The 25,893-nt window shown below is 40.7% G+C and overlaps 1 protein-coding gene and 2 long non-coding RNA genes across 16 annotated transcripts in view; 1 reads left to right on the top strand and 2 right to left on the bottom strand.

Moving 5' to 3' along the window:
• SLC8A1 (solute carrier family 8 member A1) overlaps positions 1 to 13,016 on the top strand; it is a 664,135-nt gene extending 651,119 nt beyond the window's left edge. For all 14 annotated transcript variants that reach the window (XM_054701171.1, XM_054701172.1, XM_054701177.1 and 11 more), the window contains one exon: positions 9,115 to 13,016. In XM_054701171.1, the coding sequence (XP_054557146.1) occupies positions 9,115 to 9,491 (377 nt within the window). In that variant the 3' untranslated portion in view covers positions 9,492 to 13,016. The remainder of the gene's footprint in view (positions 1 to 9,114) is intronic.
• Positions 533 to 10,529, bottom strand: LOC119259372 (uncharacterized). The gene is made up of 4 exons (XR_005128441.2): positions 10,370 to 10,529; positions 8,991 to 9,487; positions 8,001 to 8,141; positions 533 to 2,139 (listed from the first exon to the last, which is right to left on the bottom strand). It is a non-coding gene; the product is annotated as an uncharacterized LOC119259372 (long non-coding RNA).
• A 195-nt stretch (positions 13,017 to 13,211) lies between the features above and the next one.
• The window catches only part of LOC129146836 (uncharacterized), a 125,246-nt gene continuing 112,564 nt past the window's right edge, over positions 13,212 to 25,893 (bottom strand). The window contains exon 3 of the long non-coding RNA XR_008554105.1: positions 13,212 to 13,271. This is a non-coding gene — a long non-coding RNA (uncharacterized LOC129146836). The remainder of the gene's footprint in view (positions 13,272 to 25,893) is intronic.

Below are 25,893 nucleotides of genomic sequence, written 5' to 3' on the forward strand. Positions count from 1 at the left end.
TCTGATCTGCCACCATGAGTCTTCTGGAGCTTTTTGCTTAGCCTGTTCTCTTCTAAATATAGGTCATGTCATTGACTCCCTGTTTCACTCTCTTCAGTGACTTTTATGAGCAGAAATTTTAAGTGTTTTTCCCTTTTTCAGCTTTTACAACTCCTCTCCTAGTGGTCATTAATCAATCAAACCCCAGTAATCCTCTGACCTCTTAAATGTCACTTGGAAGCCAAATAAGGATTCTTTTCATATGAACCAGTGGAGTGTGGTTTTCATATTTACTTAGGTCAAGAAATGTCACAACTAAAGACAAAACATGTCTAAGTTCCTCAGTGACAGTAGAATTAGCACATAAACAGTAATTCCACCTGAATCCTGAAAGAGCAAGACATAAAGTACATAAAAGTAAAAAACAGAAGGGAATACACATACAAAAAAAGTATATATACATGTATGCAAAATACATATTTTTAGTGTGTGTGTTGTTTAAGCAAAGATGCTTGCCTTTCAGCCATGCCTAAGATTAGCTCTTTAAGCAAGAAAATTCTAATGCATTTTTATGGCTTAATTTATATGGAATTTTCAGGATTTTATTTTGTGCAAACTTTTTATTAAAACAAACATATTTAAGTCCACAAATGAAATATTTTGCATCAATTATAATCCTTATAGAAACACTAAGGTAGAGTCTAATTTTTTAGGCAAAACCATTTAAAAATGTTTAAATTGTGCTAAACAACACATAACAAAACTTGCCATCCTAATCATTTTTAAGTGCTTCATTTTCACAAAAAGTCTCCACACTTCTTACCAAATTGCAGTTGAAGCTCTACACCCATTAATAATTCCCTGCCCCGCCCCTTTCACTTTAGGTCCTGGAGACCAAGATATTTTAAGAATAATTTTATTTTCTATCACATTTTTAAAAGCATGGGATCATAAAGTTAGGAGAGTTATAATACCCTTTAAAGTCTTACTAACATTAAGAATCATTAAGTCAGAATTTCTTACCACTTATGATATCTCTTGGGATTGCTAATAATATCAAACACTCATTATGTGCCAGGCCCTATTCTGAGTATGGCTCATGTTAACTCATTTCTTTCAGAAACCTATAAAGTAAGTAAATGTCTTACCTGGCAAGTGGAGGAGCCAGAATTCAACTAAGTTACAAATTTCCCTCCTCCCTTGGTTGTTCACTATAGCCATGCCAGAAATAGGGTTGAAAAAAATAAGACTACAACAGAGCAAGCATGGCAGTGGGATGGTCTTTGTCAGAGGGCATCACCGTTTCTCAGAGAAATCAGCTGCCCTTCGCTCCACTTAGCTGCTTCCCTGAAACTCAAATATCTATACCTCCCGGCAAGCCTCCCCCCAACTTGTGAGCACTTGGAGCAATATCCCCATTTTTATACCTTAGAGCTAGTTATTAAACCTTGGTATAGAAAATACCTAAGGCACTTGTTTAAATGCATCCTCCTGCATTCTCTGGTTAAATGGGTTGAGGGTAGAGCCCCAAATCTTGTTTTTGTTTGTTTTTATTTTTTTTAAGATTTATTTATACAAGTACTGGGTACAGTCAGAAGCACGGAAGGGTGAGAGAATTCACCAGAGCGGTGAACAGAACAGGCAGATGGGCTGAAATACACTGCTGAGGGGAGCAGCGGGCGCAGCAGGAGAGGTCTGTGCACCATGTGGGACCCTCACCAGTGGCCAGGGATTGAACCGGCACTGCAGAGGCTGCGGGCAGCTTTGCAGCCCAGTGCTCAACTGCTGCACCACCAGGAGAGGCCCCCAAATCTTGTTTCTAAAGGGCTCTCCCAATGTTTCCAATGCCAGCAGTGGGCACACTTGATTGACGTAAGAGTGTTTGAAACTCAGGCATTGCTGCCACCATCTGTACCATGGCTTCATTTCTAGAAATGGATGGTTGACCAGAGTGATTTCAAGTCACTTATTTTGCTGCCATTTTTCGTTTTGCGGGTGATGACTCTGTACTGTGGTTTCATTTGATCAATGGCAATATCTTCAGGTCTAGAGGTCTAGGTCTTTCTTCCTAGGATCTTGGAATATTTCATGTAGGTCCTTATTCTTTAAACTGAGATTATCTTTAGTCGATTCTAATGAAGGGTGATCATGTGCAAACCTCTACAAAAATAGAAACATCATACCATTGGTGAGTTTAGTAACTTGACAGTCTGTCCTCCACCTAAACATTAAAGTGAGGGAGAATCTTAGAGATAGTCTAGTCTAAATACAATGGTTTCAATTTTCAAATTATTTAGCTCAAAGATGCTTCTTCATACATTGGTAAGAAAAACAAAAAACCAATACCAGACAATGTTGAATGGAATAATGTTATTTGAAGACCCACTTTAGTTATACATCATGTCACTTGAAGTTGCAGTTACCAAGAATCTAAAAATGATGCTAAGTGAGTACTTACTGTACAGTATTTCGGATGAGGAAACCAGAACCTAGAATGATGGAATCTTGCCCTAAAACATACAGATATTTAGAAAAACCAAGAATCTCTCCTTGATGATGCTTAGCCCGTTGCTCCATTGGGAAAATGCTGGTCTCTGCCTTATGTGGTGGGTGACTCGCAGGAAGCAGACAAGCCTTGCTGAGCAGGCTTGATGCCAGTTAAAATCACTGTCAGTTCCTGAGCTTCGGTATTGAACAGCTAGTCCCCAACAGGACAATCAGAGTCAAGAATAAGTCAACTGGGATGAAAATCCTTGTTCTAGATAATACAAAGCCTATGTTACTTGCAGGACTATAAGAGCTATCCATTTACAGAAGAGATGCTTAAGGTTTAGTCTGTACGTAGCAATGAAATTTGAAATAGTCTTAAGAAAAGGGGCAGGAGTTGACCTATCCCTGCGTATGTACCAGATGACTTGGGCAAGGTTATACACTGTGAACTTGAGAAAGGTGTGTAGAGAGTAATATGTCCTGGTTCTGTGATGTGGTTTAATTCCCCTTCTCCATGCCTACCAAACAGATCTTCCCTGTTACTGATTTACAGTCACAAATACTAAGGATCAAAAGTCTAAGACTGTAAGACTAAAATTTATTTGGATGCAAGAAGGGAGTTAAAGCAAAGATTCCTATTAGAACTTGGCCCTGGTGTATGTGTGTGTGTGACTGTCAGCATGTCTCACTTTGAGCCATGATTTACACCGGAAAACTGATTCATATGTTAGTATTTATGGGACAAGCTCTGAATATGCTTGCAAGTTCTGAGTCTACAGAGGTAGTGCTTTCTCTGATTTCACTTTGGAGATGGTGGCTGAATGGTTTCTGCTTTGTCCAGCCACAGCTGGTTATGGACAGTGTCCAGGGAAGGGCTTGGCAGTGCCTAACACTGGTGTGGAGTGTTGCTCTATGGGCTGAGGCGCAAAGCTGTGATAGAAGATCCCATCGCACTTTGGAAAAGAGTTGTTGCCATTGGAGCTAAGGTTAAGGATTGGGATTTGCATATGTTTCTACAATTTTTCTGATGTAGTTTTAAAATTGAAAAGACACAACCCCTGATACATAACCCAGGTAAATAAACCTAGCCTCAAAGAGGCACCAAACAGGCTTTCATTTATGTGACAAGCTAGTCACTTTGGCACCCAGAGGAAGGCATTTGAAGAGGAAACTGAAAAATGGCTTGAGGGAGAGGAAATTGCCACAGACTCAGGTGTGACCTGTATTTTGGGCAAAAGGATTGGTTTTGGGGATCAGGGTCTCCAGACCTAGGAATCTTTGGTGCCTCATTCCCTTCTGGAGCAGCAGTAGAGTTATCATATGGAAAATCAGGTTTTCTGAGCAGAGAGATGGGGTACCCAGAAATCCAATGTGCCACATGCCAGCAGGTAAACAGGTGTGTGCTGGGAAACAGCGCCAGGTCACCTGGGGTTGCAGGAGGGAATGCTCCCCCCGCTAATGTGGCCATCTGCTAGCCAGCGCCAGCAGCCACATCAGCTCAGGCTTTCCTTGGTGGCAGTTGGGCCACTTCCTGGTGCCTGAGACTTTCTTTCCCCTCTCAGCTGCCTGTCCTTGAGGCACAGCGAAGCAGGTTTGGTTTGTTGTGTTTTTTGTTTTTTTGTGTTATTTTTTTTTTTTTGATGTTGTGGCTTCTCCTAATAACTCTTAATAATAATAAAGTGCAATTGACCATGAAGATGGGTCCTGCTTGGCCTTTGCTCCCCAGTTTCTGCAATAGGACTGAAGGATGCGGTGTGTGATCATGACCGCACGCAAGACACAGTCCAGGGCCGAGGGGAAAGAGCAAGACGCCCCTTTCAGCCTTTGCTTTCCTTTCTCTCTGCCTCTGTCTCTTTCTGCCTCTGCCTCTCACTGTCTATGTCTGTCTGCAGTTCTCTCTATCGCACACTCCCTATCTCTGTCTTTCTGGTTCTCTATCTGTTGGCCTCTCTGTCTCTGACGGCCTATCTCTCTGCTTCTGATCTCCATGTCTCTCCTGTCTCTGCCTGTCTTTCTCTGTTTCAGTCTCTATCTTACTCTGTCTCTGATTCTCTCTCTTCTCCGATCTCTGACACTCTGTGTGCCTCTTTCTCGCTATCTCTGACTCTGCATGTCTCTGTCTCGCCTCTATCTCTGTCGGTCTCTGTATCTCGTTCTGCCTCTCACTGCCTCTGTCAGCCTCTGCCTCTCTCACTGCCTGTCTCTATCTCTGACTCTTTCTGCTGTCTCTCACCTCTCTGATTTCCCTCTGATCTCACGTCCCATCTCTCTCTCACTGCCTCTGTAGGTCTCTGCCTCTCTCGTTGTCTGTTTTTCTCTGTTGGCCTTTGTCTCTGTCTGCCTCTGCCTGTCTAACTGCCTCTCTGTATCTTGCTCAGTCTTGCCTCTCTCTGCCTCTGCCCCTCTTTCTCTCACTGCCTCTTACCTGTCTGTGTCTCCCTCTCTCTGTATTTCGTTCTGCCTCTCACTGCCTGCCTCTCACCTCCTTGTCTCTGCCTGCCTTTGTCTCCTGTCTCTATCTCTTTGACTTTCTCTGCCTCTGTCTCTGATCTCCCTCTGTCTCTGCCTGCCTTCCTGTCTCTCTGCATGTCTCTGCCTGCCTTTCTGTTTGTCTCTGACTCTCTAATTTTCTTTGCCTCTCTGTGTCTCTGCCTCTCTCACACTGCCTCGTCTATTTTTGTTTATCTCTGTGTCTGACTTTCTCTGCCTGTCTGTTGCTATCTGTCTCTCCCTCTCTGTCAGCCTCTACCTCTCTCTGCCTCTTCTGTCTGACTGCCTCTGCCTGCCTTTCTCTGTCTCTGATTCTCTGTCCCTGACTGTCAGCCTTTGTCTGTCTCTCACTGCCTGTCTCTTCTGTCTCTGTCCCTCTCTCTGTTCCTGCCTCTGTCTCTCTAACTGCCTCTCTGTATCTTGCTCTCTGCCCCCTCTCTCTCACTGCCTGCCTTTCTCGCTCTGTCTCTGTTCCACTCTTCTGTCTCTCACTGCCTGTCTCTTCTCTGTATCTCATTCTGCCTCTATCTCGCTCTCTGTGTCTGTCTCTCTGATTCTCTGTCTCTCACTACCTATTTTTGTTTCTCTGTCTCTCTCTGCCTGTCTCTCTGTGTCTCTGATCTCCCTCTCTCTCTGCCTGCCTTTCTCTGTCTCTATCTTGCTCTGTTTGTCTCTGTCTCTGTGCCTGTCTCCCTGTCTCCAATCTCCTTCTGTCTCTCATTGCCATCTCTGTCTGCCTCTCCCTGCTGTCTGTCTGTCTCTCTCTCTGCCTGTGTATCACGTTGCCTCTCATTTCCCTCTTTCTCTCACTGCCTAGTCTATTTTTGTTTATCTCTGTGTCTGACTTTCTCTGCCTGTCTGTTGCTGTCTCTGTCGGCCTCTGCCTCTCTCTCTCACTGCATATGCCTCTGTCTCTGACCTCCCTCTGTCGGCCTCTGTATATCGTCTGTCTCTCACACTGCCTCTGTAGGTCTCTGCCTGCCTTTCTCTGTCTCTGTGTTGCTCTCTCTTCTCTATCCCTGACTCTGGCTCTCTTCTTTCTCTCTGTCGGCCTTTCTCTGTCCCTGCCTGTCTCTCTGCCTCTTGCTCTCTTTCTGTCTTGCCTCACTGCCCCCTCTCTCAGATCTCCCTCTGTCGCTGCCTGCCTATCTCTCTGTCTCTATCTCTCTCCTTCTCCCTCTCTTTGTCTCTGCTATCTCTGACTCACTGACTCTGTCTCTCTTTCTGTCAGCCTCTATCTCTGTGTCTGTCTCTCCATCTCTGCCTCTGTCTCTCTGCCTGCCGCTGATCTCCCTCTGTCTCTGCCAGCCTATCTGTCTCTCTGCCTGCCTTTCTATCACTGCCTGTCTCTATTCTGTCTTTTTCTGTCTCTCTGCTTTTCTCTGCGTCCTGTCTCTGCCTTTCTGTCAGCTTCTGTCTCTGCATCTCCCTCTCTCGCTCTCACTGCCTCTCTGTCTCACTCTCCTGTCTCTCTCTGTCTCAGTCTTTCTGACTTTCCCTGTCTCATTGCCTGTCTCCCCTCTATCTCTCTATGTCTGCCTGTCTATACATCTCTGTGCCTCTTTTCTGTCTGTCATTCTCTGCCTGTCTCTCTCCGCCATTCTGTTTCTACCTCTGCCTCCCTCTGTCTCTAGCTTGCTCTCTGTCTCTGCATCTCTCTTCTGTCTCTCTGTCTCTATCTCTGCCTGACTGTCTCTTCCGGCCATTCTGTTTCTATCACTGACTCCCTTTGTCTCTCTCTCCCTCCATTTCCTGTTTCTCTGTCTGCCTCTCTCTGTCTGTCTGTCTGCCTGTCTCTATGTCTCTCTCTCTTCTGCCTCTCTCTCTGCCTATCTCTAGTCTCTCTCACTACCTGGCCCTCTCTCCCTCTGTCTGCCATTCTGTTTCTGTCTCTGACTGCCTGTCTCTGAGAGTCTCTTTCTATCTCTGCCTCGCCCTGTCTGCCTGTCTTATCTCAGTTTGCCTCTCTGTCAGCCTGTCTCTCTCTGTCTCTGACTCTACCTGTCTCTCTCCTTTCTCCTGTCTCACTCTCTCTGCCTTCCTTTTTTGTCTCTCCTGTCTCACTATCTGTCTCTGTGTCTCTCAATGCCTGTCTGGCTCTCTCCTATCTCTCTTTGCCTGCCTTTCCTGCTGTCTCTCTCTCTGTCTCCCTATGTCTCCCTCTGGAAAAGACACTGGGACGCACAATGTGGTTTGGGGTGAGAATGGGGTCTAAAATCAAACAGATTTGATTCAAAAACCTGTTCTGGCCACATCCTATCCAAGGAAGGTAAGTCACAACATCCGTTTCCTAAACTGTAGAAAAGGAATAACGTCTCCATGGGGCTAAGAAGGTGGAATGAAGACACAGATGTAGTGTGGAGGGCATGAAATAAGCCGGGTTAGCCTTCATTTCTTGCATTCTAAAAATGGCAGTAAAATCAGCTGTCATCAGAGAGGCCAGAATCAATGAGACGCCCCGCAGGGTTGACCAGCACCCTTTCAGAAACACTGAAGTTTCCAGTGCAGCAGCCTCTGAGCAGCCTGAATCCTCTGCTCACCTGCATTGATGCAAAAGAACCTCCAAAGTTGGTTTAAACTTACTTGCTGTATGTAGGTTCCCTGTGGAGAATTTCCAAACAGGGATGCCAGGAACAGCACGGCGGCGGAGAGAAGAAACTAGTTCAGGTAGCAACCAGATACCACGGGACTACAGCGTGACAGATTCCCCTTGGTAATAGTGTGGCTGCTCTTACTGGCTTTACAAATGTGGCTTCACTTTAACAGTTAACAGCTACTACAAATGTACTGTGCAAGGTGTTTTGCAAAGGTAGCTGACAAAACGTGGTATCAGTAAGTAGGAAATCCTGTAGAAAAGCATGTGAATGTCTTGCAAGCTCTGTTAGAAAGGGATGCTTAAGAAAGGGAGCTATTTCAGATCCTACCTTTGTTTTCAATTAAGCGATCTAGTAAGCACTTTGTTGTCTTTCCAAAATAACAAGAGCTACTCTTACTTTGTACCAAGGAGCATCCTGAGTATTTTATATGACACTTCAGCTTACCTCTCAGGTGGGCGCACTGTGCCTGTCTCACAGCTCGGGCGTCCGTGTGGAAGGCAGGGTCTGAAACCCTCTGGCTCCAAGCGCTCTAAATCTCCCTGTACTTTACGCATCAGGAAGTATCAATCACTCTTGTCCCGCTCCCTGTAAAGATGCATTCAGGAGTGTAGGTGGACAGAGCTGGGAGATGGTCTTGGTACCCAAGGCGTCATGAGCAGCAGTCACCTCAAAGGCGGGAGACCTGCACTCAGACCCTGACACGCTCTCTCTTCACTGTGATGTTGCACCCACGACTTGTCTCTGAGCCCAGCATCCTCGTCTCTAGTCCCCTCTCCTAAGAGAGTTGTTGTCACAGCTGTTTTCCTGTTCTCAAGTCTGCCTGTCTCTCTCCTATCTCTGTCTGCCTCTTTGTCTTTCTCTCTCTGCCTCTCTGTCTGCCTCTCCCACTGTCTCTGTGTCTTTCTGTCTCTGTCTGCCCCCCTCTCTGTCTGTTTTCCTATTCACACAGCTCTAGGCAAATGTCAGCTGTTATTATAGTTCAACTAGTTCCAATTCCACTATTAACTTGTTCATGAATCTTAGAAAATCTCTCTTGGCCCCTTAACTCTCTGAACTACACACAAGAATTGACGACAATGTCTTTCAGTCAAACTCTCCAGTGGCCATCGTCAACCCTTAGTTGACAAGAGCCCTTTGCGATGTTGAAATAACTTCTGGGCCCCAGCATTGGACACTGGGCTCCCAGGATTATGAGCTCATGTAGCCAGACGGAGTCATGTAATCTGTCTTGAGAAGGGGGCACCAGGGATTCTATTGTTGGTGGGTGTGACCACTGCTGGAAAACCCCTCCTGCAAGCACACTGCTGACAAGAACCGGGGTGTCTCTGGGTAAAGAGCTTGACTGAGTTCACAAGGTAGTCAGTAACTGCCAGCACCGACCCCTCAGCTCCAGTGTACAGAACCTCTTATTCTGACAGTGTGGCGGGGACTCACCTGCACATCCAAGCCTGCTCCTGGCCACTGGGTTTCATTCCAGAGAACACAGCTGAAGCCTATAGAACACCACACCTCCACCAGGTGAGCTGAAGGTCACTGCCTTCTTCTTCTTCCTCCACAGATACGTTCGCCAGCAAGGTGGCAGCCACCCAGGACCAGTATGCAGACGCGTCCATAGGCAACGTCACAGGCAGCAACGCGGTGAACGTCTTCCTGGGGATTGGCGTGGCCTGGTCCATCGCTGCCATCTACCACGCGGCCAACGGGGAACAGTTCAAAGTGTCCCCCGGCACGCTAGCTTTCTCTGTCACTCTCTTCACCATTTTTGCTTTCATCAATGTGGGGGTGCTGCTGTATCGGCGGAGGCCAGAAATCGGAGGTGAGCTGGGTGGGCCCCGGACTGCCAAGCTCCTCACATCCTGCCTCTTTGTGCTCCTGTGGCTCTTGTACATTTTCTTCTCCTCTCTGGAGGCCTACTGCCACATAAAAGGCTTCTAAAGGAACAATCAGATATAGTAAATTTATATATATATACATATATACATAAAAATTATGTATAACGAACAGAGGAAACTGACATCTGTCATGTTCACTTACCTGCTGATGGAACCCAGCTTCAGAAGCATACTCTGTACTAGGGCGAAGTGAGACCCATCACCTCCCATCCCCAGGGGCATCGTCACACTGACCAAGGCATGGAGGCAGGGCCATTTTGCAGCTCAGCCTGGAAGGGCTGTGTTCTCTCCAGATTTGCAAACCATTAAGTCTTTGTTTTCTGGGGTTTTTTGGCTTGTTTTTGGTGGGGGCTGGGGAGGTGGTTGATGTTAGACTTTTATTTTGTCCTGTTTTGTTGGGAGGATCTGGGCTTTTGCTTTTTCTTGTGGGAGATAATGACCATTCCAAATGCAAATGAACTTTCGGTTCAAAAAAAATTGCAAGCCATTGCAATGACGATCAATCCCTTTTCCCAAACACTTTAAACATGATTTTGGATTAAGAAAGGATACAGGCACAGAAGAAGAAAAAAGTATGTCTTCGCTATGTTACTAAATTTCATGTTTGTCTCTGGAACATGAGTACAGGAGAAAATGCCTCTAAGCGGGAGCTCGAACGAGGCCAGGAAAAGCAATGGTTCTAGACAGGATCTGATGTTTAAGATGTGCTGCCTGGCACTCTGTTCAGATAAAGGAGTAATTTGCCTAGAGGTCCAAGAACATGCAAAACCCTTCCATCTCTCTATTTCTAGACTGATTAGCAAGCCCTGTGCCCCAGTGTTCTAGCCTGGCTGACTTACCGGTCCCCCATGCAGGCTGCTTCTCCTGCCCACCACCCCTCATGCAAACCGGAAAAATAACCCCATTCCAAAAGCACATTACCTTTTCCATTTGCATCAATATGTGTTCCAGTCCCATATGGCTGTTGCCTGGGATCGTTCGTCCGTTTTATTTACAGAAGCATCCATGGCTTGCACAATCCCGTTCCAGTCATGACTGAACATTTGCTCCTCCTCCATGTGCCTGTTTGGGAATGTTGTCGTGATACCTGTTACACAGTGCATGGATGAAAAACAAACAAAACCAAGCGTATCTGTACATAGTAGAGTAGCGCCTATACTGCCCTCCCATTCAGCAATGTTGATTGGACACTGAAGAATAAGCGAGTTTTCCTTTCACCTGTGTTGTAACTTTTGTGCTATTGAGTTTGCTGGTTACTAGGGATAAAAGGAGAAAATGGCTTATGGATCTGCACATTCGTTTCTAAGAAGCAATAACTGCAATGTGGGAAGCTAAAGCTATCGAGGGAACAGCAGGCAGATTACAAAGCACCTTCATGGAAACGTAGCCACATGGAACACATGGGCCTCTGAGAACCACCTGTGGAGTCCAAAGGCCAAGGAGGAAGGCATTATAGAGAAGTGGGCATGTTAGGGCTTAGAGCGCCTCCATTTCCACAACTCCCCTTCCCCTAAAGTATTTATTTCACATCTGTTCTGTCTGGCACAGATGGTAGATAGTGCGGTTGGTTTTATTTTTTTATGTAAAGGCTATTTTGAGCCCTATTTCTTTAACCATTCAACCCCTCTGGTTGTATCTGCAGTTCCTGCGTAAAAGAAGGTATGGTGACCAGTAGGCCCTTACAAGTGCATCCCCCCATCTCCCCCCCCAACCCCCGCTTGACTTAGAACTAAAGAGTAAGCCATGGAAAGCAAAGATCAGTGCCTCCCAGGAGGATCGCACCAGGAGTGCTGAGCCCTGTAAAAGGAATAGCTCCTTTTCTTTCAAAGTACTGAAGAGCGTGCGTGAATCTAACATTCCAAAGTAGTGAGTCCACTGATGAGGAAAAGTGGTGACTTTGGTGACCTCTCAGAGCTGTCCCTGTGTCTGGGCCAGGCTGGAGACACTGCTGGCCCTCTGTACTGATTCAAAAATACTTAGGAAATAATAAATGCTGTTGAAATGTTTTCACTTCCACTTAGTCAACATGATCATTCCTTATTTAATAAACATTTGATGACTGATGAATAATTCAGTACTGGTCATCCACTCAATATGCCAGGTACGGTGCTACCTCTTGGAACTAAACCATGAATAAGATGCCCCAGATCCCTACCCTCAAGGAGTTCATGGTTAATACAACTGCTATGTCCATGATTAGAAGTCAGCAGCCATATAGAAACAGTTTTATCTTGCAAGAAGAAACACACTATGAATCCTTTATCATGAACACATTGAAAATGTACAAACACAACTGTTTAAGATTTTCTTTTACAGAATATAAAGCATAGGTTAGGAAAAGCATCCTTGGCCAATTTTGGAGATTAGGATTTTGCACCAAGAAAGGCAATCATGTTGGTGTTCCAGATCACAAAGAAGACCCAATTAATGCCAGATTTTTCTGTGTTAGGAAACAAATCTCTGCCCTAATCCCTGTACAACTCCTCCTGTCTCCTAGAGGTTCACACCTGACTACAGCTCAATACTGGGGGCCTAACTCCTTTGGGGGATACATTCTAACCTCCCCCCCTTTGTTTTGAAAATTCACTTAACAGAAAGTTAGCCTAGAAACACCAAATAAATATAATCAAGGGGTGTGAGTGGTTTAAACATTAGAAAGATTTTGCACTCATTTTTAGCCATATTTGGAATGTCAATCTTATAGCAAATTTTCACAGAGAACATTAAGAAATTTTTGTGGTTGGTTAATTTTAATTTCAAAGCTTTTTGGTTTGTTTGCTTTTTAAATTTTCATGTTATAGGGAAGTATTTTGGTTGTTCAGGGTTGTTAATAATTATAGTTGTGTAAAATTATTTCATTTTGTTTGATGACTTTATTTTGTGTGTATTGTGCACAGTTTTAGGGGGGAAGTGCACTAATTGTGCTGTTCCTTATATGGTACACATTATTGACACAGACAAATAAAATTTCTAATTGTTTCTGATTTAATCACTCGTGATACAGCATATTCTGTATGGAGTGTTTTCTTTCTTCTCATTGTCATCTACTTCATTATTTTTCATTTTGATGTTTTGAAGAAATAAAGGCCAAAAGAGATTATTTTGCAATTGGTATCCTCATCCACAAGAAAGAAAAAACAGGTATCAAGTATTCAACTTTTGTGAACGTCAACCCTATTGTCATGTAATGTTTCCTTTCTAATGTCCCAAGAAAGAGAACATGTGCATATCTGCAACATTAAGATAAACTTCAATGTTTCTCCATTTCATTATTATTTTTACATCTTTTAGTACTGCTTTATATCTTTCTGCATCCAAGAACATGAACCCATAAATCGATACACATCTAACCATCTTTCAGCATGCAGAATATATCAAACCAATCAACAAAACTTTAACTAGCAACAAGAGTAATCTGATGACCATAATAGACTTGACTGTTAAACAGTCTTTACTTCAAAATTCAGTGACCCAATAATCTTCAACCTCCTAGTAGCTAATTTTATTTCAAAGGTTCTCATACAAACTTTCCACCTGTGAAAATTACACACACACACACACACACACACACACACACACACATCTCCTTACTTTCTGTGATTCACAGTAAAAACACCAATTTTTAATTTTCAAATATAAAATATGTTGTTGTTTTACACAACCCTGAAGATCTATAAGTGGCTCTCATCACAATGAGAGTCCTGAATGTAGCATCTTTTCCCCAGTGGACTCACTATGCATAAAAGTTCACCACCTACCCTGACTTCTCCACAAGAAGCTCGATCCGTTGGTGGTTGCACGGCCCAGTGCCCTTAATTCCAACCTGTCAAAATAAATGAGATTGATTGGTTGCATACATCTAAGCACTTAATAGAAGCAATTGAAAAATAAGTTTCCTCTGGTAGGTGAGGAAGGCCTCCATTCTCTAATAGTGGCAAATTTCCCCTACTGAAGAATTTAAATCAGCCCCTAGAAGACATCTCAGTGTTTCCTGACTCAAGATGTAGAGTCTCTCTTTTTGATTCTGGTTTTCTATCTCTGACCTTAGGCAGTTACATCCAGAGCAAGTTTTGAGTATAGTTTCACAACTTTAAGAACATTTGGCCATTTTCTGATTGACAATGTACATTGTCAGCATGTACATTGGCATTTGACCTTAGTTGTAGTCATCATTTTAGTTGGCCAAGGCATTCCAGCTGTTGGTGAAGTTAAGGATTTCAATTGATAGATGAATGCATTATGTGGAAGAGACATACAAAATTATATTTACTTTACAAAGAAAGACACTACTAAGAGTGATTTCATTAGCTTTCATTCAGATCCACCTTCCAATTTTTATTAATGGATTTCATTTGTGCTTCTCTTTTCAACCATTATGTTCTAATCACATCTACACCACATTGTCTTCCAGCCAGAAAATTTCAAGTGTTAGGCAGTCTTGACAGTGACGTACAAGGATAGTACAGGAAGAGGAAACAATTGTAGCACATAATTCATTTTTGGAGCTTAACCAGGTCGTGGTTAATCATTTCCCAAAGCAGGGAATATCTTTTCTGTAGAAGAACTAAGAGTTTGGAACCCCAAAGGAGAGAGCATTTCAGCTTACCAGCCCACAAGAAATGGTAAGTATTTAGTTTCTGTGTTTTTTGTTTTGTTTTTTGTTTTTTTACTCTGCCCACTAAGATGTCCAAAAAGATGCACTCAGAGGGTTTTCCCAATGTTCAGTTTTGTCGAAGATCCTCTGATCCAATCTCCTAAGGGACATTTAAAACCATGGTCATTGTATTAATTGTTTTTGACTTACTTGCCTTTATAGGAAAAGTTGCTAATCTGAATTAGTTTATCATCAGTGCAGTATGTCATAGCTGCTTGAACTGCTCATACTCTTTAGAATCATGCAGTAGTAAACATTTATAAAGGTTCAGAGAGATGTCCCCTTGGGAATATGTCATCCTTATCTTTGTTTTCCCTAAATCCAACCTCTGTAGTCCTGCCATGGCTACTGCCACCCTATGCATTACCCCTGGGTCATTATCACCTCTCAGCAATGGGAAAAAAGGCTCATGCTAAAAGTGCGCTGGGCATAGGAGCTTGACATAGGAAATTTGACATAGGAAAAATCAATTGTAATATTACCCCACATAGAAAAGTCATGAGATTATATATCTCTATACATGTTTTGCATAGATGATGCCCTACACCACCACACGATAGCCATGTTGTTGGTTTTATTCCTCTTTAAATCCCATTTTTCTTGCTTCACTGACCATATACCTAGCCTTTGATTCTATCAATATGTGTAGATATGGGTTGGGAGTAAGAAAACACACACACACACACACACACACAGAGCCCAAATCCCAGGAAAGTTTCTACAAAGGTGATATAGGTAATCAATACAAAAAAGCATAATATATAGTTTCCATACCTCCAAGAAAATATGAGTGGGTCAAATGCCTCTCTGGGGGTATTATATTACTAATATACAAATGGTTGAAAAAAATCATATTACTAATCAAGCACACCAAGAGAGATTTTAGCTAAGTTCATTGTTATGGAGTCATTTATGACAGTTAATGAACAACCCAGTCTTCTGGATTTGATAACTATAGCATCAGCTCTATCTAGCCAAGTTCAAGAGATTTGGGGAGAGAGCAGAATAAATTTACTAGAATGATTACAGGGCCCTGTACTAGAAATTGTTTTTTCACCTAGAGGATCTAGCCAAGATTTTTCAGATCTCTTTCCTATATATTCTGAAGTTAAAAATAACCCACCCTTTAATTTACAGAACTTTATATTAACCTGTTGAAGCTCAATATTAGGACAATAGATAAATCCTTCTTAAAAATGTAAATCTCGGTTTGCAGTTACCCACCCTGAAATGTGAAGACTCCATTCTTTCCAAATGGAAGGAATAGTCTATTAATAATATAAAAAAAAAAAACCTTTTCAAAACATTTACCAAAAAAAGCAAACTAAATTATATAAATATTTCAGACAAAAATGATACAATTCAGATAGCTAGTTTAAAAAAAATTTCTCTACTTTTCTGTACCTTAAGCTATACTCATCTAAACATTAAACTTGAAAAATACTTCAAGAAAGAAATATTAAAAGATTTTACATTCTAGTACTCATGTAATTGGGTGGTATGGAAAAAAAATAATTTGGGTAAGAATTATTGATGTTGTTGACAGGCATAGATTTTAAAATGAGAAACTGACACAAAGCAAATGTGTTAAAATTTCATCTCAGACTATGCCTTCTCTAAGATATTTGAAAATCATTACCCTTAAGGACGATAGATTCTCAGTTCCCAGAAACAACAATTAAAACTTGTATTCTTAGCTTTCATATGAAAATCAAAGCTGGACATATATAACTTTTTAATTTGGCAAACAGAAAAGTAAGCTTTGGCATCCTTTCCCATATTATTGAGTTTTTCTAGAATACATTAGACATGTCATAAAAATGCCCTCAATAGTTCCTTTCCATTTTTTTTAAGCCATGAAGTTCCAAAATTTCACAACTTACTACCTTGACAATTCTGTGTGTCGAATTCCATTTTGGTATTGAAATATATTTTGGAGTTGATTTTAATATTTAAAATAATTGGAACTTCAGGTAGAATATTAAACTTGAGTTTAGCCCAAGTGAATGATAAGGTCCAGATAGACCTCCAGTAGTTAAAATACACCAGAAACACTGGTATTTTCATAGATGGCAATCGGAAGTGCTTTCAATCTTCTTTCTACCAATTTGCCATTTCAACCAGTGCAAAAGTTAAAAAAAATTAAATACTAATTTAAAGATCATTTCTGTGAGAATCAGACATGGTTTCAGCATTAACTCCTTGGTCTCATCTTTCCCTACAGCACAGAGATACAAATATCAATATAGAAATAGATGATGTGTCAAATAACGTGAATTGTATTTTTGGAGTCTAAGATTGCCTTAAAAGCACATGTCAAGAGAGTGTTCCTTTTTACCAGATCTCATTTATAAATGGAAAAAGGGGGTGAGACATAGAATAAAGCTCAGACTGATCTTTTTTTTTCCTTTTTAACTGAAGATCTGAATTGAAAATTGTTCAAAACTGCAGAGAATAAAATTAGTCATATGTGTCCCTCGGAAAACAAGCAGAAATTCATTTTTCTTCTTTCATTTAGCAAGCATTTTTGACAAAAAGTTTTTAAGATCCACTAGGACTCCATTCAGACTTTTCCAATTACCCTCTGCCTTTTAGGGAATATTGAAAACAGCTATTGAAAAAAATATCCTTATCAAGGTCAATTTCTGGTGGATTTAAAGGATGAGATTTTCAATTTTCCTTTGAAATACAGCACTGTTCTAGCAGGATCCCATTATCAGTTGATTTTTTTTTCTAGCTATATATTTTGGCATATTGTGAGGGAAGGAATGGATCCCCCACCCAGGTCTTCCACAAATCCCTAATCATTAAACCACCACTAGCTGTTGTTTATTCAGCTTATTCTCACTAAACCAACCCCTATCTTTCACATATACTGGTTGTCTTGTCCTAGCATTTTCCTTTTAAGATCTTACAGGGAAACCAGCCTTGTGAGCTAATTGGTAAATGAGAACAAGGGGTGCTGTTATAATGAAGAGTGGGTACAGTAGGGGGCAGTAATGTTTATCCACGATATTAGAGCCTACGTAATCACTGCTTCATTACATATTGGGTCTTACTTGAGACACTATTAGAAATACTGGGAGGGCTTAATTTTATTGCTAAGTTTTCATGAAAACTGTGGTGGTACAATTTTCAAGAAAATATTGCCTATTTTATTTCCATCTAAAACTCTAAGAAACAGGTTTGGCTGCCATCAATAATACTGTAGACAATTTGATAGTCTGAACCTTCTTGGAGACATCCGAGTTATGATAAATGTATGCATGAGATTAAAACATTCCTGTGTTCTCAGGGACTCTGTATGTTACATAGATTTGCTAATGACTTTTTTTAAGTTAGTGGCTTGCTTGTGAATTGGGAATATCTCCAACAATTGGCTTTATTTTGCTGAGAAATAACTAGCCCTCAGAGAAGCGGTGGGAAGTAGGTCTAATCCGTGACTGCCCTGTGTCTCTGTTGCCTTTTTCTGCTTCTTAATCCCTGGCACATCTTTCAGAAACATCTGCATTTGGCCAAAGAAAGACAAAAGGAAATGAATTGCCCTCCCTTTCCAAATGTACTAAGTCTGCTTATCACCTTAAAAATTTGTTTCCAATTTTTAAATTTAAACACCAAAGAGAGATTGCATTTAAATACCTAATCTGAGTAAAGACTGTATTTTTACAAAACAAGCAGGAAAATGTTTGCTAAGTATTGAGAAACCACTGCACTCTTCCCACCCACTGATACAGCATCAAGAGGCAAATGAGCAGTTAGGCAGTGGAGAAAAATCATCTCATGTCACAGTTACATCACCACTCAATTACTGCCTAGGGTGAGAAACTTGGAAAAATACAGAGACCAACCCTAGTCTTGGCCCCAACCACCACCTCAGCTCACTTCCATGATGGAGATGGTCTGTGAACATCAGAACAGCGTCAGAAACTTTCCTTTATGACTTGATGTAAATATCACCTGTAGTGATTCCTTATACTTGGCACCAGTCTCTTTACTTTAAACCTTTCTCAACAGAGTCATGCAGCTTTGTCACATGCCTGTTGCCTGCATGCAGAGTAAACCCATCTTTTCAAACAGTTGCCATGGACCAATTTTTAAAAACACTGAGAAAGCAGTACAGCCAATGCAGGGGATCTAGCAACGGGAGTCTAACCCTTTCTTTTCAGCCAGTGCTCTGACAATCCACCCGTAGAAGTCATTTCAGTCAAATGAAAATAAAAATTGCTTTGCCTGTGTTTAGAATTAATTCATACCTCTTCAGGCTTGGATCTTCCACTAACCAAAACCAGATTCATGGATAGTATTATTATGACTTTACCCAAACTTGATTTGTTTTATGAAGAAACCAGAATTGGTTTGGGTCCCTTTAAAGAAACAGAAAAGATATCGAATAACATTTGAAAACAATGAAGAAGGTTCAGCACAGACTTCTGAATTATAGAAGAGGGCAGGGCTTCTGACAGACTCTCTTGATATTTTTCTCTTCCTCGCATTTTTTTTAATCTGTCATGGTTCCAATGGACTATTCCCCACACTTGTTTAGTGGGAGGATACATAATTCCAGACTCTACACCTTATATTTCCTAATTTTCCCAGTAGAAACAGCCATTCTAGAGTTTGAAATATAAAAGAGATAGGTGCATCATTGATTCACCCAGAAATTTTATACAAAAGCATGGATTATTCTGACTCTCTCTATATTAACATTGTACTCACCAGATTTTTCTAAGAGACTGCTATCCAGGAAAAAGACTTGAGGATCTATTTTGAACTCTTAATCAAAAGTTAGAAATTGCTTTGATGCTGGGAACTTAAATGTCATTTTTGTCTTCCTGCCCAGTCCTTGCAAATCAATAAGAGTTGAGAGATGCAGAAAATGTTTGCATAGTGCAGTGCTGATCGATTGGAATTCAGATCTGGATACCAGAGCTAGATAAATATCAACTGGAAAATTACCCAAAGAAAAACAATCAGAAAGAAGTAAAACCAGGGCCTCCCTGGTGGCACAGGTGGTTGAGTGCTGCGCTGTGAAGCTGTCCGCAGCCTCTACAGTGCTGGTTCAATCCCAGCCAGTAGGTGAGGATCCCACATGGCGTGGCAGACCTCTCCTGTCTCACCCACTGCTCCCCTCAGCAGTGTATTTCATCAGTCCGCCTGTTCTGCTCCCCGCTCTGTCCCTGGTTAATCCTCTCACCCTCCCGCGCATCTGGCCTGTACCCCAGCTCTTGTATAAATAAATCTTTTTTAAAAAAGGAAGTAAAACCAAAGAAGACAGAAAATTAGTAAATTTAGCAAGTCTGTCTTCCAGGATCTTGACTCACTTAACAGTTAAAACTTTTTAAAAGCATCCGTATAGTCAAGGCAAACGAACAATTTTGAAATCACATGTCAGAGTCTATTATATTTTTTCATACAATTCCATAACCCTCACGCATTTATTTTGTGCAATGTGTCCCCCAAAAGGTATGATGAATTTAAGCCAATTTCAAGAAAATTAAGATTAGTCCTGAATCTAGGAAGAAGTCCTGAATTCATGCTACCCTAATCAAATGAAAGTCCATTTTGGTCTAGAGACATTTTATCAATTTGAGACTGCTTGATGGGGCCATTCTGAAGTCTATCAGAAACTTTCCTTTCATAGAAATAGAAACACCAATTTTCTTAACTTCATATTCTTTCACCAATGAAAGAAATTAAGTCAGTCAACCAACCACCCAGAGTCTACGAGGGACCAAAGCTGTGTGAAGTTGACATATAGTCTTTCATTTAACATTTCAAATTGGGAAAATCTGACTACAAAGATCATTTGTGTCCCCATGGCTGAGTTTCTTTTAACTCAGTGTTGATACCCTACCACATTGGATTTTCTTAACTCTGCCTATTGTTCTTTTGACTTTGAGGCATTTGGCTGTTCAGTGAGTTAGGGCTCTGTCAGCCTTTGATGGCCAACCAGAGGAGAGGGCCTCAATACACAATGTTCTCTTTATTTTAACATCGAACAGTGACCAAAGAGGTGACCCAAAGTCTTTCCTCTTTTGCAAACTGGTATTTAATTGTTTCAGAGAATTATGAATCTTCAGCTCACTCTGGACTTGAATGTTGTCATCATTAACTGAGAGACTTCACCCATAGCTGAATTTTCCAGAATACATCAAAACCACATGAACCATGATTGCCCATTTTCATCCACTGGGGATGGGTTGAAGATTTTTTAAGCTGTGAATTCACTGCTCCTAATAATAACTGGTTGCACCAGTAGCAAGCCAATAAAACTGTGTGAAGGTAGGCAGGAGTTTAAAGATTTGTTTTAAAATCACTCTTTGTGCACTGGGGAAAAATTCTCCCTTCCTTAAGGGGAATGAAAAGATTCTGCCTTTGGAGGATGCCTAACAATAGCAACTTAATGAGATTGGAATGGACTCCACATCAGTGACCCTTGCTCTTCTAAATGTAAACTTTTAGTCTGCACCGTTTCTCACAATAACTCCTTTTACTTTTCATTCTTAGAATTTAATGGCAACCTTTTAGGAGAAAGAGACTGACAGCAGTTATTTTGTACTTAAGTGCATGAGTTATAAACAGGATGTGCATTGACTAGGCAGAAAGGCATTAAAAGGTACAAATATCCGAAAGGAAGTTGAAAAAAGAATGGCAATGACTTACAGATTCAACTGTCCCATTAATGTTTTCCTTGTTATGGAGAAAGTGACTACTTTAAAAAGATTTCACTAAGTCTTCAATCTCACCCCTAGCAATCATCTGGTTTACCACAGCCCAGATGCCTCATTAGTAATCTGAAATTTCACATGGTTGGAGAAAATAGAGCAAGATGATGAAGACATGGCCATGGGGAAAGAAAGAAAAAGTAACCATGGTGAATTCTGCTTAACTAAACAAATAATGTTGTAGTAGAGTAAATGGAAGCTTTCTCTTGAAGAAATCCCAGTTAGAACGTAATCAGAAATGGCAAAACCATTTCAACATCCTGGCACTAATATATTCCAATTCTATGAGCACAGAGGCACAAAGCCAAATTTGTCAGGGACAAAGGTAAACGAAAATCCCTGACATTGCAACAGACGAAGTGATCTTGTCTCACTGTGGAGAGGGGAAAATTAAAATAGATAATATTTTTGTTATAACTATAGCAATTTCTATGATTGCCACTTAGGGATAAAATTACTTTTCCTTCTCTCATTTTAAATCTCTAGATAAAGCTGCTGCTCCGTTGCAGTAGGCATCAGATTTTTGTATTTCAATAAGCCCCTTGCATTGTATTTGACCCCCATTTCACATTTGATTAGGAAACCCTAAACCGGAAAGGTAGGTTTTCTTTTTTCAAACAAGTCTGAGACATACACATTTTCTGCAGATGACTGCCTTAAGCCACCCTGGTCACTGCCAATCAGCCGTAGGTGTTTGCTCTAAGGTAGAGAACCTCTAAGGCTAAAGCAAGCCTCCCCCCCATACACACAGTCAGCCACTCGCTCTCTTCTTCCTCAACCCCTGGTGCCAACCAGCCTATTGAATTGATCTAACTGCAATCCCCACTTACAGAGGCTGCCAGTTGTTCCTCCTCATTCTTTACTAATAGAATAGCTTCATGGAGGTTGTCCAGTTAGAGAGATCTAATCAGCTTTTCTAGTTCTGTTAAAAAAAACAACAGCTAGTCCACTTTGTCTGAGTGCCGAGGCCTAGGAAATGACCTTGACAACTGTCCTTCGACTGATTGGCTGTGGCCCACTTGTTTTAGTGCTAACAGTACTGAGCTATCATTCATGACAGAGGCTGAAATGGTTTGAAACATGGGTGTGGTCTAAGAAAGCAAAAGATCACTGATTAGGAGTGAATTTGGTTTCCTAAGATGATTTCAAAAGCTCACATCCCTATAAGACCTGGAAACCACAGACAACATGGTTGGCTCCCTTGGGAGCCACTCCCAAACTCTCTTGGTTTAATTGATGCAGAACTTCTGTGAAGAGTCAGCAAATGACTTTGCTTATAAAAATGTCTTAGAAAATGAAACTTTAACAGTAAGATGGTGGGTTGTGTGTGCACACATGGGTATATATGTTCTCACAAACCTAGCCTGAAAATGACACATACACAGGTACTTAAAACACCCATATATATTTTGTCCCTTCTTTTTGAGCAAGAAAAGTCTTCACAAATACCTCCAAGGAGGCCCAAAATGAAAGCTCAACAATGATATTCTTGAGAAAAACTAAAGCTGTCCCTCAAGATTCCATAGAAGGAAGCAAACTTGTCACATATTTTCGAATGACTGCTTTTTCTTGAATTGCTAGAAAAGAATAGCTGTGTGTCTTCATGTGATCTACCTGCTTCTCTAAAAACTGTGTTCCTCTCTTGTTGCTGATTAAAGTTTGAGCACTTGGGTGTGTGCAGCTCCGGCTAACGCACAGTTCCTCCTGCCCCCCTCGTCCTACCCATCTGCATTCGCATGTTCTGTCTTTCGCTCACTAAGAGGATACTTCTTAGAATAATCAGCATTGTCAAGGTGCTTGCTTTGGGGACAGGAAGTACACCTTTGCAGAGAGAGGCTGGATTAGATCAACTGGGATTTACTGAGATCGACAAACTTCACCTCCTTCTTGACCTTTGTAGTCTAGGGTGTTGTTTTTTCTCTTCCTTAATACTCCTAGACCCCAGGTGAGGTTCAAATAAAGGCTTGCCTTTGCGCACTAGGCAAAGTTATTGGGTCAAGTCTTGAAACAAACGTAAACTAAAAATTTCTCTCAGACCGCTTAGGGAAAAAATTTCCAGATTCGGAAGACCCTTTTGTGGCACATGGAAAGGCCTTCACGTTAGAAAGCCACAGACAATTATTTTTAGTCCTTTCACAGTTTTTGCCTTTCAGTGCCATTCATGGTGATCTTTGTATGTCAGTGGTGCAATTCAGCACTATTCTAATAAGCCATAATAATAATTGTCGGCACAACTGTTACTGTGATAGGGGCGTCCCTGGGTTTCTTCTATCAATTTCTGTAGACAGTAGGAAGCGCACACTGAGGAGGACAGTTGTAGCTTCCTAGACAAGGGCAAGGGAGGGAAGGAGCATTATACACACAGCATAATGCTTGAGCCGCTGCTCTGGGACCCTGGAGAACTTCGAAGAGGAGAAGGGAGTAGGAAAATTCAGGTGGGGAACAAATTTAGAATTTCTTTCTTACTTTTCATGGCTACTGATGGCAACTTGTTGCCACTGAACGAGCTTGATGTGGATACCTTTACTAAAAAAGGGAACTTATTCTGAGCCAGCCTAACAGGCAACCCATAAAGAAAAGGGTGGCAGATCATTGTGCCAGATGATCCCCCCTCCCTGAGAGGTGATGGGGAGTCGTTGCCCAGGGCAAAAAAGGAAAGAATTTCCCATTCATATCCCGCATGCGTAGTTTAAAGGACCCATCACAAACAGCCTGTAAAGACAGAGGGGAGGAGGAAAGAATAGACCCAAATATGGGGAGAAGAGGCTCTTATCTTGAGAGATAAAGTAAGGCATCCTAACATTCCTCTAGTTGATTCTGAAGATGGTCACGTCTGAAGTTATTTCTTAAATAACTTGTTCCCTGCACTTTGAAATTCCAGAGTGGTGATATGTCAGTCATGCATTTGCATACTTAAAAGTTTTTTGGTTTTTATTCTTTCATGTCAGTGAATGTAATCTTGAAGACTTGCCAGTACACACACACACACACACACACAGCCACACATGCATACATTAAGGTATATACATCATGTTGTTCATTTTTGTGGAAAATACAATGTATAAGAATCAAAAAGATTCCAGTAAATTCTTTCAGTGTATCTCAGTGATAATATTTTGTTATGAGTAAAGGTACTCAGACCCTCTTTGCTGACCATATTGTTAAAATTATGAACTTAAGCAACACTGTTAGAAATGCCTGTGTAAAATATCTTCTCTAGTATCAATGTATCAATACACTTTGAATTTAACTTTCGAAGAGAATATGTGCTAAACCTAAATATTTTTATATATGTGGTGTTTTTTCCTATTAACCTATAGGAGTGAACAAGTTACCATATGTCTGATATCATCAAAAAAAAGGAAAATGGCCTAAATGAAATGTTAATAGTAAAGGAAGTTATTTATGTCTTCTGCCAAAGATGATCTGTAATGATCTGTAAAATGTGGCTTACCTTCTTTCCTTATGAATGTGATGATAAGAAATGCTCACTCTATCACGGATCTTTTAAAAATCACTATTTTGTATTTCTAAGGACCAAGGAAAACATTTTTTTCAGTCAGTATAATCCACAGACGCCTTGGAAATGAGAGGTACAATGACTTGGCTCAACAGGGTAATGCTAGATTAGAATTCCAACATTCGATGGTAAATTTATTCGTCTTTCTTACAATTCTTATATTGCACTAAATTACATTTGCAAATTCAGCTAATCCTTTCAAATTGATAATATTAATCACAAATCATATCAACTATGGAAGGCATTAAAGTGTTCCCTCTCAAGTCACTTGACTGAATGGAAATTACCAACTAATTTTCCCACCTGACCATTGCATGTAAGTTAACTCAGAGGCCTAACGATGTTGCAGAGAAAGTTGCAGACTGTGTGCACGGAGGATATTTAATTTGTGCAGTTAGTTAGAACTAGCCATTTAAAAATATATTCAAATGTTTTGTAAATAAAATTTTTGATTCCTATAGTTTTGTTCAAACTGCTATCTTTTAAACTAATTAGATTTTATTTGTATTTTAAAAATAATTTGTCATAAGTTAGCTGTTGCTGAATGGACTCTGTGATTCAATGTACACTCAGCCATATTCCTGTGGGGAAATATCAATCCTATTGACTTTCTTGGCATGAGCCAGAGATTCAGTTTCTTTAAGGACTCTAAAGATGATACAAATAAAACACCAAAATTAAATGCAAGCGAAGAAATTAGAAACCTACTGTATAAAATGTATTTTTAAAACCTTAAGATATATGTGATTTACACTGCCTGTTTATCTAGTCTCTTTGTGAAATACCCACAGCATAATATTTGTTAAGACTATGAAACACCAAATATTTGTGATGTTTGTATAACACCATTGTTATAATATGTGATTTCAAATGATAAACATCTTTGTTGTAATCACATGAGCCCACAGAATAAAACCCCTGCTGTTATGTACAACCAGCTCTCAGAATTCAGATTACCTACAGCTGCTGTATCACCAATAAATGAGAATTAATTGCAAAAAATAATTTTTAAAGAATTTGAGTTTATGATCACTGTGCTTTTTCCTAATGAATGATTTCAGAGTTTTATTTTTACCAGAAATGCTTTCTCTCAGTTAGTAAGTACAACTACTGATTTCAAACACACTATAATTTCAATGATTTCTATATCCTTGATCTAACCACCAAAAAAAAAATGGAAGCTTGTTGCAAGGTGTGTCCTTACAAATGTACAATAAATGACTTTTCCTGCATGCTGCCTGAAACATGTTGTAATTTGAAATGTCTTATCAAAAAATTATATATTTCATAACCCAAAAATGAACTGGCAGTATTTCTCATGACTATAACCAATGGTATGTTAAAATCAAAATCAGAAGCATCGTCTGTCATACATGTATGTTTCATGTGATGTTTTATCTTGTTAAACTGTAATGCGTGAAATAGTCATTGCCTGAACTAGTCAACTCTGTACAAATCATTGTCTTAACTGTTTTCCTAATCTTATCATATTTCCTAACACTTAAATATAAATGTTTATAAATTAACCATTCATTTTTATCGACTT

The sequence above is a fragment of the Talpa occidentalis genome, unplaced genomic scaffold (genome assembly GCF_014898055.3).
Source record: "Talpa occidentalis isolate TD23 unplaced genomic scaffold, MPIMG_talOcc4v2.1 talOcc4.5, whole genome shotgun sequence".
Lineage (NCBI taxonomy): Eukaryota > Metazoa > Chordata > Mammalia > Eulipotyphla > Talpidae > Talpa > Talpa occidentalis.